General features: G+C 48.6%; 1 protein-coding gene across 27 annotated transcripts in view; it reads right to left on the reverse strand.

Annotated features, from left to right (window-relative positions):
* Window positions 1-15,349, reverse strand: part of CACNA1C (calcium voltage-gated channel subunit alpha1 C) — a 434,777-nt gene that overhangs the window by 16,331 nt on the left and 403,097 nt on the right. For all 27 annotated transcript variants that reach the window (XM_075427817.1, XM_075427815.1, XM_075427811.1 and 24 more), the window contains 8 exons: window positions 13,564-13,629; window positions 10,285-10,376; window positions 9,332-9,497; window positions 8,312-8,439; window positions 6,864-6,960; window positions 5,097-5,199; window positions 2,097-2,198; window positions 525-652 (listed from right to left, as the gene is read on the reverse strand). In XM_075427817.1, the coding sequence (XP_075283932.1) occupies window positions 525-652; window positions 2,097-2,198; window positions 5,097-5,199; window positions 6,864-6,960; window positions 8,312-8,439; window positions 9,332-9,497; window positions 10,285-10,376; window positions 13,564-13,629 (882 nt within the window). The remainder of the gene's footprint in view (window positions 1-524; window positions 653-2,096; window positions 2,199-5,096; window positions 5,200-6,863; window positions 6,961-8,311; window positions 8,440-9,331; window positions 9,498-10,284; window positions 10,377-13,563; window positions 13,630-15,349) is intronic.

The following is a 15,349-nucleotide window of genomic DNA, read 5'->3' on the forward strand; positions in this document are numbered from 1 at the left end:
TCTCATTCTTTCACACAGCCTGGTAGTCCACCCAGTGAACATGCAGCACAGTGGTGAACAGATCCCAGGCCTTAGAGCCTGGTGACTCGTCCATTGGATGGCCTTGGCACCCAGGTATACTTTTTGCTTTTTAACTGAATTTGCCTCCCGGCTCCTGGCAACACGCTCTCCCTGACCCTGCTATAGTGACTCTCCTCAGAAAGGGTAGAATGAATGTGGTAATATGCAAATGTCTGCCAGGCATTTCGTATCATTTCTTTAAAAGAAACCCTAATTTCAAATATTACCAGCAGATTGATAAACTGTGGATATACCTCACTCGTGCCTTCCACCTCCAGAGCTACGGGATGTGGCCCACGGTACACACACACATGTATCTGAAACGACTGATATGGTAATTCAAGGGGTCTACAAGCTCCTTTCCAGTGGGAATAGCCCATTGCATCCCTCATAACGCTTGAGAGGGAAATGGGATCAAATGCTTCTACTGTACCACCCCCGTCCCTCCTGTACCCGCTCGTCACCTGTAAGGAGAGCGCATTGCGCTGGGAGGGCTTGCCCACCAGTCCCTGTTCTTTACGTTTCTTGAACTTCCGGAAATACTCCTGAATCAAGAAAGTGGCGTAGAACTTCCCGACGGTCACCTCGTCATCTGCAAAGGGGTATTTAAAAAAAAAAAAAATTAAATAAGCAACTGATTTTAAACAGTGTATTTGCTAATTTGAGCCTTGCAATTCACTAGGTATCACAGTACATCTCTGCTTTTTATGGCATCAGGATGGAAGGCGGAAGGAAGGGATTGCTCCACAGCCAGAGCTTGCTGTAAGTAGTCACGAGGACAGGTACGTGTGGCATTTGGATAGACTGGCTCTGCGGGCAGAGAACACCTATGGCTGCGCACCTCTGGATGTACGTCGTTTATGGTGAGGTGCCTCTGACATTTGCAGTCTCTGGGACTGGTTTACCACATAGGCTCTTGCTATAGCAGCAGCCTCCCAGTCTGGGTCAACACACGCTGCTCAGTCTTGTGGTAGCCTGGATGAATACATACTCAGAATCTGGGCTCACCAACAGTATGTGACTGACCATCCATCCCAGACCTGATCTGGCCCTTCTCTGCATTGAAGTTCTGTCTGGTTGTGCCTGGCATGAGTGTGAGCAAACCAAAATGAGCACCTGTCCCCAGAAATGCAGTCATTGCTGTATTCTCACTCAATACAAACTGTCAATGACCCAAAATGTGCACGAAGTTTTTATCTAGGTAACTGTCCTCCGTTCTCCCAACCCACCGGAAATTCTGTAAGACATGGTCCAATGACTTCAGAGCAGGGTCAACAAGGTTCAGGATCTGGCTGCAACTGCTAACTAACTACCAAGAGCTGTTTTGTGCTGTAGCCCCTGGAGCCACCTGAAAGGTCAGTGAAGGCCACACTGGATGCCCATGTACCTGGGATCTCCAGAAGCCTAGCAAAGGAGTTGCCCAGAAGGCTGGTAATAACAGCCGACCAAGGAAGCTGCACAGAAATCCACAGCAATCTATTACATCAGTTCAGACTGGCTGAGGAATGTCTCCAGGTACGTGAGTCTTTGACAGGCATCATAGTAGAAAGCAGTTATGTGAGTCTAAGGAGAGTTATATGCCATAGTAAAGGTAGTTTTTCTAAATATGACAGGGTTATGAGATAGGGCTGCATCCTTAACTTGAGTGTAAGGCCGTATCTCTTACGCATTCAGACAAAGTCCACACCATCCTCCCCGGAGCTACTTAGCTCTGCCTGCTTCCTTTGCCCTCAGCAGGCACCAGGTAATGTCCAGGGGAGCACATGCCTGTGATCAAACTGGGGCAAGATCTAGGAATAAAGGTTTCTAACTCCTATTTATACATCTCTTCTTCCTTCCCTGATGTCTCAGCAGGAAGAACATGATAGTCATGTTAGTACAGACAGAAACAGATCTCAGTGTGATGAAATACAGGTAACAGCTTGTAGAAGAAAGCTTGTCCCCCATACTCCTGATGATCACGAAGAGCAGTAGGACATTTCAGGTGGGGAAAAAGACAGAGAGATTCAAAGACTGGGACAAGATCCTGCACTCACCACCTGCGGGAGGCACCACCTGGTCTAGCAGCTTCATACTGGTGCGCTTCCAGATTTTCTTAATTATTGCTCTCAGCTCTTCGTTGGCCTGCTCCAGGTTACCTGCAGGGTGAAAATCATCAGAGGCAGGAATTAAACAGACCCTGCAGAGGAGCAGTTTCATATCTAGCACTGCAGTCTCAGGAGAAGAATATCAGAGCTTTTGCAGTAGTGGGAATTTCTAGGCAAAGAGATGTTCTGACCATTGCTAAACCCCCCTCAGAGCAAGAGGTCTTCTTCCTAAATATGCATAGTCATCTCAGGGTAGGAAGGTGACTATTACTGGTAGTCTGCAACAGCCAGAAACAACAGAACCATGGTGCTACTTCACCCTGAAAAGCAAAAATCTCATTTAACACTTCAAATTTTAATTGAGATTCAGTGAAGGTTGAATATGATGAGAACAGAATCATAGAATCATTAAGGTTGGAAAAGACCTCTAAGATCAAGTCCAACCCTCAACCCAACACCATAATGCCTGCTAAGCCATATCCCCAAGTGCCACATCTACACATTTTTTTGAACACCTCCAGGGATGGTGACTCCACAAGCTCCCTGAGCAGCCTGTTCCAATGCCTGACCACTCTTTCAGTAAAGAAATTTTTCCTAATGTCCAATCTAAACCTCACCTGATGCAACTTGAGGCCACTGCCTCTCGTCCTATCATTAGTTACCTGGGAGAAGATACCAACACCTGCCCCACTACAACCTCCTCTCAGGTGGCTGTAGAGAGCAGTAAGGTCCCCCCTCAGCCTCTTCTCCAGACTAAACAGCCCCAGTTCCCTCAGCCGCTTCTCGTAAGATTTGTTCTCCAGAACCCTCACCAGCCTTGTTGCTCTTCTCTGGTCATGCTCCAGCAACCCAGTGTCCTTCTTGTAGTGAGAGGCTCAAAACTGAACACAGCACTCGAGGTGCGGCCTCACCAGTGCCGAGCACAGGGGCACGATCCCCTCCCTACTCCTGCTGGCCACACTGTTCCTGATCCAAGCCAGGATGCCCTTGGCCTTCTTGGCCACCTCACCTGGGCCACCTTAACCTCTCCACTTCCTCTTTCAGCTCTAACACCAGGCTGAGCAGATCATTCACCTGGTCGCAGTGAACACAGGACAGTTAATAGGAAACTGCAGCTTGAGGAAGACAAACAACGGGTGGTAAAGATGCATCTAGGAATCTGAAGACCAGGGCCTGCTTATAGCACTTCCCAAGAGTTACCTGTTGCAATCCTTGCCTCCCAGCAGACACCGAGTTCGTCACATGGTGCCAAGAGTTTGCTTTGGAGAGTCTGCACAGTGCTTTGACAGGCACTGCAGGCATGTGTGAGGCTTTCGCTATCCAACTCAGAAGACTGTCTCAGGATATTTGTGTTTATTCTCTGAAGAACAGCACAGGCTATAACAAGACTTTCATGTAACTGTCTGAACACAGACATTACCTGTTCCTCCAAGGGGCCCTGAGCTAAATGAGGCATTAATCAAGCCACACTACCCCCTGAAAGTGAGTGAAGCAGATTCAGTTTATATCCTTTCCTTCTAGGTACCCATTCCTCCCAAATGACTCACCTTCAATTTTATTTCTTGATTTATGTACATTCAAAACCTTTACGACTGAAGCTTTCTTCTCTCGCTATGTGTACTAAAACCCTGTCTTCTCCTCCTAAAGGTCCTGTTCCTAAAGCTTTTCTTATCGCTCCCCAGCATTAAGGCTCCTCAGTGTGCTGCACAGGACTCCACATGCCAGTAGCTCTCTTCACAGGACACAGTGAAGAGAGGGACACCATGTAACTTGCTGAGGATGGAACAGGTGGACAGCATCAAAGGCAGAAATCTGACTTGGGAGGGCTAATTCCAAACTCCTGCACTAACTACTTACAAGGTAAGTAACTGCTCCTGCAGTTTGAGGCTTTAGGTGGTTTCCCAGGAGCTCACTGGCAATGACTCGAAGAGTTTGAGGCTAAGACAGACAGGAAAATTGAGTCCTTTTTGAGTCTGTGTTTCATAAGACACAAGATGTCCTACAGGGGTTGTGGTTGTGGTTGGCTTTTTCCTCAGGAGAGCCCCTTTGGCCGCAGTCAAATTCTGTTCAGCACAACATCCAAAGCCTTAATACAATTTTAAAATTTCACTGCTCTTTGTGGCTCAGCTATCAGTATAATCCTGGCACAGTAAATGATAGTTCTGCTGGTCTCTGCTTTCCCATGCCTGAAATGTAATACATCCACTCCTGAGGCAGAGGTGTTTAGCTGTGGATCACAGACCTACATGCTCTTTTAGACCATCTCATTAATACATGAAGCCAGGTTTTGACTCAGGACCAACATCTTTCATTACAGCAAGTGACAGAGTGCAACAAAGGGGACAAGCTGAGCCCAAAATATTATCTGCTTTCCCTAACTATACCTGCTAGTCTATGCAAAGCTGTTAACAGTCCCTTTGCTTCTCATCTGTCTTTAGGGTACAACACCACTGTCACTACAATGTGATGTTAATTCATGCTAATGGCAGCATGGAGGAGTTTTAGTGAGGTGAGATCCTCAAGTACAAGCACTTTTGCCTCGCTTGGACTGGAAGGTCAGTGGCAACAGCAGTCAAAAAGTGGCCCAGCTCTGCAGCCAGTTTGCACAAGCGGAGGCCTCTTCGCCCCCTTCTTCCTTCCCCCATTGCTGTTTGAGCAGATATCAATCTAAAACTTCTAACTCTGAGACCACTGTAAAGAAGGTGATCAATAATCTGAGATGATACCATGGGAAGTGCCAGCTTTCTAGGTAACTGGAAACATCCTTCTCTGCCTAGAAGATATTATTCCTCCAAACCTCTTTCCATTGTTTTTTGTGCCATTTGCTGCATATGAGTCACTGGGATCATTTTACACAAGATGTCCTTATTGTTGTGTTCCAGCTCAGCACACTTTGGTGCGAACACCACCCGGCTACCTTTGTACCCTTGCGGTCAGCAAGCTTCTTACCTTCTGTCTTGATCCTCAGTGCTGTTCTGACCAGTGCAAAGAGAGTGGCATTGAACATGACAGTCCCATCACTGTTCAGTGGCATATTCATGGAGACAAGGCGCTGTGGAGTAAGGAGAAGAAAGAGAACAATCATACTGGCAACATATGGACTGAAGCATGCTCTTCCTCATGACGTCATGATGCCCTCCAGACCTGCCGTGCCTCTTACATGAGCAGCCATGGCCTGTGGATTTAGTTACAGAATTATAAAAGTACTTGTCGTATCTACCTACGGTCCCAACCATGTTGTGTTTGCCCTGGGGTCTCCCATTGCTGGAGACTCTGTTTTCTTCAGTGTGGCTATCACTTTCCAACCATTTTCCCCAGTGGCCAGTGGCCATTTGCCCACAGTGTGTTACACGGACAGACATTTGTTCCAGTTCCCAAACCATTTGGCTTTTAAATGACACCTTTTTTTCTTATCAGGAGCAAATTGATTTCTTCATACCTCGTGAGGCACTTGCAAACTCATCTGGCCTGCACTAAAGCTGTGCCTGGTGCAAATTTATATAAACAGAGACCCAGAAGCCTTCTTTTAGGTGACAGACTTGAAGAAAGGGGATTAGGCGAACCTGAACGCTGTTCTGCTTTATCCAGCTATTCCCCCTCTCATTCCTAAAACAAGGCTGTGTCTGCCCTGCAGTGATTCTGTACAGCCATGCAGGACAGTTCCGAGTACCGACTGTTGCAGCTGCAGGGTGAACCGCAGTGAGACCAACCACACATATCTGAACAGACGTAGCAGAGTCACCAGATCTCGTATCCTTACTTCTGTCTCAGGAGGTAAGAGGCACCAGGGACTTGGTTTGAATGCCTGTGCTTTCAGGGGTTCATTTTGTTTTTACTTGAGCTCTGGCTTCTGCCACTTTCATGCAACAGGCCTGGTTCAGTACTGGAGGAAAGGGTGTCATCCCCCATCACCACCACTGTAACCATAGACTGGGGAGTCTGAACCAGATCGGGACAACAAGCAATTGCTGGACAGCAGACTGAAACGGGTCAACAGTAGGCCACAGAAGTCATATGTTTCTGTGTACAGGCCCCAGGCTTTGTATTTTGCTCTGAGACTGATATAAAAAACAACTACAAATGTCACACACAAACTCTGACTTGCGAGAAGATGAACAAAGAATTTCAAGTGAAGGAAGCATAAAGCTTATAAACATGTCATTATTTACTAGAGAGAGTCCTTTTTCATATCCAGAGTCTCACAACAAAAGAAATGAGTGACATTTTCACAGAAAATCTGTCCTATTTTAATACCACGCTCACCTTGCTGTTTAATATCTGTCAGTTATTTAAGTAGGAATGAGAGATAGCACCAGGTTTTTGGTGCACTGCTTAGTCCAAAGAAAATCCCAGAGATATTTTTACTTGCCCTGTTACTTCTGTCTTTCCTAATCTGCCTTGGGATGTGTGTTTGACACCACAAACACGCGTGCAGTTGATTCAGCGCTCGGTATTCGAGACCTGCAGTTAGCACAGGCGCTCTCCTAGCTAGAGAGGGGGCTGGCAGTGCATGGATGTCTCTGCCGAGCGGACAACTGCCCGCCGCGACCCTGCAGCCCTCGGCGGGATCGCTGCTGCCACGAGCAGCCGGGGAGCGGCACAGGGCGGCTGGGACAGTGCAGATGGGCATCATCGCGGGGTTAGGAAGCCACTGTGGGCTACTGGGTTGCTGTGACCAAGCAGCAGTCACCTTCCCCAAGCCGCAGCGTGCCTTACTTTGCAAGCCACCCGGTGAGGGCAGAGCTTCCCGAAGCCCAGGGGGGGCTGGATCCGCCGGAGCAGTGTCACCACGTCCAAGTGTTTGATCCGTCCCCTGAAGAAGAAAGAGCAGTGAGGGTCGCATCCTTTTCATGGGGCGACCTGCTGATCCCCCTGTCGGTCTCAGGGCTATGGCAGGTATGGAGGTGCAAGGGGTCTCTTTTTTTCCTGGCGCTTTGCCTCCCATATAAATAGCCCCAAACCACTGTCTTTTCATACTTGTTTATGCTTTCGGCTGTCACTGGAGCCAGTGCAAAACAAAGTGCTGAATTTCCTCCACAGCAGCAGTTGGGTTTCTTTTAAGTTCTGTAAATGGCATCTCAAAAGAAGAATTCTCTCATGGAGGGGGGAGAGCTACCAGAGCTGGAGGCGGGGCTTCATGCATGGGATGTGGATGGGGAAGAAAAATAAAAGAGCTTCCCATTTATAGATGGGAAGAAAGAGGATGTCATCTGAACTGAGCAGCTGTCTATTATATGGCTCAGCCACTGCAGTCTTGCCTTCAAACAAGCACAAATAGTAGCATCTGCTTTGGTAACAAACAGTCTATTTATTAGAATTCTGTGCTTGTCCCCCAACCGTATTAAAAGTCTCTGGGCAGTCACCATGGATGGGAAGAAGGGTTTTAATTTACATATCACTCTGATAATGTGACCTGGCCTCACATATTGCAGAACCTGAGCCCAAATTAATCTTGACACTATGTCTCCTACAGATATCTGGTTTTAGTTTACGCCAAGATCCCTTTCCACGCTTTTTGCATTATGAAGGGGGCTTTGTAATTGCAACTGTCAATTGTGCTATGATGCCACAGGGATCTAAATGCTCTTTAAAGCCTAAGCATGTGTTGAACAGAGCATAAAATAGTGAGTGTCATTTAAGCCCTTGTGTGAGTTGTTCTTGTGTAACTTCGAATCTCTGCAAGTCTGCTGATGTGAACAACGCTGCAGACGATGTAACGCAGCCACGTGAAGGTACAGGTCGTGATGGGCCTATATGACATGTGACAAAAACAGAGATTTGAGCACAGCAGCTCTACTGTGAGTGGAAAGTCAAATAGAAGAGTCACAGCTCAATATCCCAAACACATGGAACAATAAAGCAAACCTGTAACCTCCTCTGCTCAATCTCCTGGTCCCCCTCCCTAAACAGTCTACATCCCCTCCCTGGACTGAAAGTGAAGCAATGTCCTGCCAGGTAACTGCTGAGATTTTTGTGTGTATGCTTGCACTTCTGGCTTATGGATTCACCAGCAATACCTTGTGGAGGTATCTGTTTTAGGATTTTTGCAGGAAAATCAGTGTTCCTGCAGGAGGAACATGGCACTTACTGCACTGGGTCTAGAGAACAGAAAATAATGGGCTTGTTCTCTTGAGGAGCTCTGATATCCAGCCTGGGTTACTTACTTGGCTTCAGGGTCATACTCTGCCCAGATCCTTTTAAACTCATCCAGGTGATGTGGTCCTAAAATGGACCAGTCCCGTGTCAGGTAATCAAAGTTATCCATTATAACAGCTACAAAAAGATTGATGATCTGCAAACAAGGACAGACATGACTTGATGGATGAGGCAGGTAACAGTAGACATTTCTCTATTTAAGGTCTGGATTTGGACTCCTAAAACTAGGAAGCCAGTGAGGGAGGGTTCTCTGTTCCCCCATGCCAGCTCCCCAGTTTAAATGGGAAGATCCCAGAGGCGGGACATTCACAGCTGGTCACATTTTTCTCTTCCCTACTGAATGGACGAGGCCCAAGTTTACTGAGTGCTTAGACACGCTGTGATGACTTTTTATTTACCTGAGTCTTTGCCCAGCAGAACCGGGTAGTGGTGGGAAAACCTGGGATTTATCCTCTACAGGCAGTGGGGCTGAGACAAAAGTCCTTTCTTCTGGCCCAAGACCAAAACATTTAAAAGGTTGCTGCTGTTCACTGGGAGAGTTTTGTGCACTGATGCCAGCTGCAGAGCATGTGCTGTCACTCTGAGCAATACCGCATTGCCAACAGGAGCAGATGCAAGTGGGATATGTGTATTCTCACAGTCATTGCTGCTGGCAGGGGAGGAAAAACCTGCTCAGCAGCCAGAAGGAAGGTAGGAGGGAAGGTGGGAAGTGTGACTGAGGCGTTGCTAGCCTCAGCACAGCCCACAACATGCTAACTTGGTTTTCTCATCAAGGGGGAGGGGGGAAGAGTGCTCCCTTGCTGTGCACAAAGGATTGGGATTTGAAGCAGAGCATCTCCCAGAGCTGGAGGGAGGCAGGACTGGCAGCAACCAAGGGGGTGTTGTCACTGAAAGGGTGCGGCTGGGAAAGGTCCCATGGGGAGATTTCCCCTTGTTGAGCTCATTCTTCTGCTGTGCAGTGCTGATATCTGGGGAGGCAGGGGCTCAGTCTGACAAAGGGAAGGTTTTGGTCGCTGGGGGAGACTCACCAGGAAGGCACAGAGCATGTAGAAGCTGATGAAATAGAAGACGGCGAAGCTGCTGCCACAGGAGTGATCGGCTTCGGTGGAGTTGGCCGGCTCCGACTCCGGGTCACACTTCTTGTCTGGGAGACATGCCAGCATGATTTCCTGCCAGGCCTCACCAGTGGCACACCTGGGCATGGCAAAGGGCAAGGGAAGACAGCAGTGACCTTCGATGTGAGAGAGACTGTCACATTAGCAACCTGTTCCTGCTCCCGAGAACATTAATGGGAATTTTGCCACTGAGGTCACTTAATGGTAGGTTAGGCCGATGGCTGGGCTATAACACACACTGGCATACCCTGCTCCTCTTTTTGGCTTTGTTGCCATCATCAGCATGTTTTTCCTGACTGACTTTGCCTAGTCTGGGTACACAGCTCTCATGCTCCAACCAGCCAGAGTCATCGAGATGTGTGTGACATGGCTATGCATGCATGAAGACCCTCCTTGAAAATGAGGAGAGCGCATTGAATTTGTGCCAGATCCTCAGCCCTGCAGCACCCCTCCCTGGCCCCAGCGTACCTGCCCACAGCTGGAGGAGGATGATGTGCTAAGCTGAGCTGGGCATGGCCGTGCCAAAGCACGAGTGGGGGAGATCATGTCCCTTTCCCTGCTAAAATAAGCTGAAGTCATGCTGGCTTGATTTGAATGAAAGGGCACTGAAAACCAGCTCCCTTCCTTCTGAGAAAGAGGACTTGCCCCCGTCCCCAGCACTGAGTGTTGACCAATGTCAGCTGGCAGGGTGCAAGGCTTAATGGACCGGTCATTTCATCTGCCTTAACTCCTGGGCTTCCCCGCTAAGGGACAACATGTTTCTACTCACCTCATGAGCATGACATGGTAGAATGAGATAAGCTGTGCCCAAGAGCAGAGGAATCGTGCTCCCAGGCTGGCACAATCCAGAGCTGTCAGACACCCACCTGAAAAGCAGCAGCACTGCCTGGGGGAAGGTCTGGAAGTTGTTGTTGCGGTTGATTTCGGTGGTATCGTTGAGCGCAATTTTACCAAAAACCTGGCAGAAAGCAGAGGTCTTTTCAGGTTATCCTTGCAAAATCCCCAAACCTCTTGTCACCTGTAGCTCTTGGCCTCACCCTGATTCTGATATTTAACAGAATCTGTTCTTCTCTTAAAAAATAATTTCCACAGGTGTTTCATATCTGCTGTTGCTTCCCTTGCTTGTGCTTAATCACCAGAAAAGCACTCATTTTGTAACAAGAGGCATCTTTTGTTAAAACGAGACACCCTTCCTTATTTCATACACTGTGAATAGATAATGTGGGACCTTATTTTAACAGGCACTCACATGTGGAGGGGGGTCCAGCTGAAAGAAATCAGTAACACAGAAGAAAAGGTTCCTTCCTTCATTGCTTATCTGTCTTCACCGGGAGGAAATGATAGCAAAAGACCAGCAGCTGCAATGCCTCGAGCTTCCAGCTCTGCAGGGTGCCTTGGATCTTCCCAAAACAATGTAAAGTACGTTGCCTTGGATCTAGAGATTGTCCAAACGCTTGTCCTCCCAGCAGCCATGCTTGTCACCAGCAGGTGTTTCAAGCCCACCCCCCCACCTCCCCCAATGCAGCAGTGTGAAGATGATGACGAGATTTGTCCAGACAAGGATGGCTTACAGCTTGCTTCCATGCCCAACCGACCATCGCTGCGCCACGTTCACCCAGCCACAGCACAAAGCCTGCAAGAATCAGCAAACTTTTTTAGGGGCCTGCCCTCGGATGTGAAGTCTCCAGAGCAGGAGAGTTTCAGGCTTCTTTGTCTTCAACAGCTTTGGTACTTTCGGGCACCAGGACCAAGAGCTTAACAAACCTTGCCTGGCAGAAAGGTCTCTGCACAGCGTAGTCACTCAGGACTATTTACTCCCTGTCGACTGCAGCATGACAGAGATCTCAAGGACCGAGAGCTGCAATCTTGTAGCCAAAATGAGCAGCAGGAACAAAGCAGCTCTGTGAGAACACCAAGCTTCTTTTCAAGCAAATGTCACTGATAATTAACACCCCAAAAGAAATAATGATGTAGAAAGAAGGGCAGGGACAATGGCGGGGAGGCCATGCCAGACAGGAGGGAGGGTCTGTGCATGGCAGGCTCTCTGCAGGGGTTCCTCATGGACCTTTGGGCCTTCTGCAGCCCCAACCGCCCCCACAACGTGGGTAGCAGTGACAGCTCCAGCTGCACTGAGGAGGAGCAGGACGGATTAAATACTCAGAGGCAGTTTGAGCTGAGGCAGCCCATATTTTTCATTTCAGGCAAGTGTAGGCAAGGGAACTTCCCATGCTGGAAGTCTGATCTTCCTTTGACCCTGTGGCTTCCCTCACACACGATGCACCAGCATCAGTTTTGCATTAGGCACCCAGGATGAGCTGCAGGTAGAGGTTCCTCTCTCATGGCTTCTCCAGTCCCTGCCTCCTGAGCCATGATATGAGTGGCTTCATCCATCAGCATCAATTTGGATTTTCTCCTCTTGGGCACGTAAGGTAGGGAGGCTTGAATGTTGTTACGCTCCCAAGTCAGGGCAGTAACTGGGATAAAGCGGTAAGTCTCCTTTAGGTGCGAAATTCTTATATTTTCATCCGATCTGGTACATCTAGTCTTTCAAAGCAGCTGCTTAATGGAGTGAGGAAGGATTTTCCTTCCTATGTGTACCCATGTGTGAGGGAACTTTCTGTGTCAGCAGGCTCAAGAGAGCAGCACACAAAATGTCTGAGATGCCATTTGGACAAAAAAGTGACGATAACAGGTCTGTGGGCTCTAAGGAAAGAGCGAAGATGAGGAAAGTTGGTTTTCTCATTGGAAGACAGGAGGGCAGGAAGCACTCTAGTAATCTAGATCAATGTGACAGACAGACGTATGGTCTTCAGCCTGCTGAGATCATTAAAACAGAGGCTTGAACGTAAGCCAAGGATTAAATAGCCAACTTAGAACTAGCTGACAGAAAAAAGGAGTAGAATTACGGAATAAAATAGGTAGCCCTGGCAGTGCCCCCTTCATTGCAGACCCCATCTGTGTGGGTCCTTGGAAGCCATTTTTAGTGCTTCATGTAGCTACATAACAACTAGTGTAATGCTCTCAGGTGATTTTCTGTATAGGACAGGTAATCCTGTGAGGTCTTGGCCATTTGAACTAGTTAGGTATTAAAGGCAAAACTAGTAAGTTTACAGTATAGGCCTAGTAGACTAAATGACAGCTGCAATTACTGGGGGCAATTGAGGTAACCTATGATAATTCAAGAAAAGATCAGTTTTATTTTTCAAACTGCGGGAGGACAGATGGAGTCTGTGAAAAGATCTGATTATAATAACAGGAAACAAATGAAAACAAGGTCACAGAGGTCAGCTGAATTTTGTTACAAATTCTGTCGGCATTGTGAAACCAAGAAGCCTGTCGTGTTTGAAGAACTCTGGAAGCAATTATGCCATGCCTTTCTGTACTTTGGTCTCTGGTCCCAGATGGCTGACTTGTCTGAGATCTTCGATTAACACCGAAGTGGAAAGTGAAGCTCAGTCCAAAAAGTAGCACAGCAAATGAGGGTGGGACTGTCACAGACTGCCTGTATCCCATGCTCTCTTCAATGGCCTGGGTGCAACATCAGTTCCTTGCACAGATGAATGCTCAGGCTGGTTCCCAGTTCATTTTGCAAACTGAGTAGGATATTGTAGTGATGCAGCTTCCTGAAGAACGGGCACTAACGCAGAGCCTCGGTATGCTGGGTCTGATCCCATATTTACCTTCACGGGTGTAAATCAAAAGCTGCTCTTTACGACTCAGTGGAAGTTACGCCAGTGTGAAAGTGATGCGAGAGAAAAAAATGAGTTTGTTCAGCGCAGCAGCCACAAGCCCACTGAAGCCACGATTTTGAGCTAAGGAGTGAGGCAGTAGATCTCCTTTACCACTGCGGCTGGGCATTCCTCTGAGAGCCTGGAGGGCTGGCATGGTCCTTCTACTGTTTGCATATTGCATTCTGCCATTAAATGGATCAATTTTTGGTTTTTTCTGGAGTGCGCTGTGCTCCTGTTGGCAGTGCATAGGCACACAATGGTTTCCAACCAAGGTTAGCTGCTGCCTTACCTTACTGGGCGAAAACATTCTTGTAAGCCCCTACAGCCATGCATTGATCTAGTTACTTTATAAATAACTAAAAACTAAAACTCTAACAGAAGAGAGACACAGCTGAGCTCTTCAGCATCACTCACCTGCATCCCGATCACAGCATAGATGAAGAACAACATCACTATTAAAAGAGCCACATAGGGGAGAGCCTAGAAATGAAAAAAACAAAAAAAAGAGAACAAAAAGAGAGCACGGTGTCTCCGCCGAGCCCGGCACACTGGAGCCTGGTTGATGCTCCTGGCTGCGGGGCAGAGGCTGGCCCCAGAGGTGGGGTCTGTAATTTGGCCAGGTGGCCACTAGATGTCTCTGCAGGCCCGCATGGGCTCGCCCTCCCGCCCGCCGCCACCCGCCTCGGGCAGGCTCCGGCCCCGCGCCCGCTCTGCCGCCGGCACCTCGGTCCTGCCCTGGGCGCGGCGAGGAAGGCGAGGGCAGCGCCGGTGCCTACAGCTGCTGGTCGAGAGGAGAAAACTCCCACAACCAGCACTATTCTGGCACTAACGGCAATGGCATTCTTTTTTCTGGATCCAGTCTGGTGAAATCCAAACCGCGCAGCTGCACAGACCCAGACTCAAGGCTTTCTGCTGCGGCGGCCGGTTCCGTCCTCTGTGCCCAAAGCTCTGCGCCCTGGTCAGCGCCGGGGGTCCGTAACCCGGTCAGCGCCTTGGCTGCTGCAGAGGGAATGCAGAGAGCCCGGACCTGCAGAGCTGTGTCACCAGGCAGAGGCCAGTGCCATCAGCACAGTGTTGAGCGCTGTCACTAGCAGGAATCACGGGCACAGCTCGGGACCTCACGGGCTCAGGCTTTTTTGGAGGAGTTTTCTGCTCTGTTGCGATTGAAATACATAGTGCTCAGACTTCAGGGACAATGGGCAGACACATTCATCCTGAAAATGTGAGAGCAGTCACTGATCTGGATTTTGAACACCCCATTTCACAGAGTATAAAGAGCCTACAACATTATTATCTTTTTTAATACAAGATGATTTACACATTTTAAGTCTATGCCTAAATTCAACAGGGCTAAACCCTACAGGAAGAATCGAGGAAAAATTTTCACTGACCTCTATGGAGATTTGACTAAGATCTTCAGAAATCTTCTCAAAGAGATCTGAATATTAACATGGCAAAAATTCAAACCTTTAAACAGTGTCTGTAGTCATTATCTTGAGGCTCAGGGGCAGATTCCTCTGTGTTATACGGGGTCGGACAAACCTGTATGGTTACCCCACAATGCCAGTGGAGATACACCAGCTCAGAACTAAGCTCCAAGCATTTTGTGATGATCTAGTTGGGACTTCACACACACAAGACCTCAGAAGAGCTCCTGGTATAGTGTTCAGGCAGGATCTGAGGTGCATAACCCTACCAGTTCTTCAGTCTTTCAAATGTGAATGGGAGAAGTGTCTTCTTTCCTGGCCATCTGGCCCTGCACTTGCTTTCCATGGTCTTTTGCTCAGCCCACTCCTCTCCACTGATGCACCTTCCTTCTCATCTCTGCCCCTTATGTCTCACAGCTCCTTCAGCTCCCCACCTCCCATATTCCACTCTTCTGGCTCTGTCCTCCTCTGTCTCCGTCCTTCCCTGGCTTTACCACGTTGTCCTTATGATTCCCACGGCCTTGCCTCACCCTCAGCACCCCTCACTTCCTACGCCTCCCCCTCGCTGGCCTGGACTCTGTTGCTATTGCTGCAGGCGGAAACCCCGCGGAGCGTTTTCCCACCACGCACTCCTCTGACGGGTGCCCCAGCTCGTAGGTAAGCACCGCGCGCCACGTGCAGGGCACATGGTAGTTCCAGTGGGCTCTGAACTCCAGCACAAATTCGTTGCTTGTTAGGGCTGCCCTGTGTGAACAGAGACGCTCCCTGGAAGC

The sequence above is a fragment of the Opisthocomus hoazin genome, chromosome 8 (genome assembly GCF_030867145.1).
Source record: "Opisthocomus hoazin isolate bOpiHoa1 chromosome 8, bOpiHoa1.hap1, whole genome shotgun sequence".
Classification (NCBI taxonomy): Eukaryota; Metazoa; Chordata; class Aves; order Opisthocomiformes; family Opisthocomidae; genus Opisthocomus; species Opisthocomus hoazin.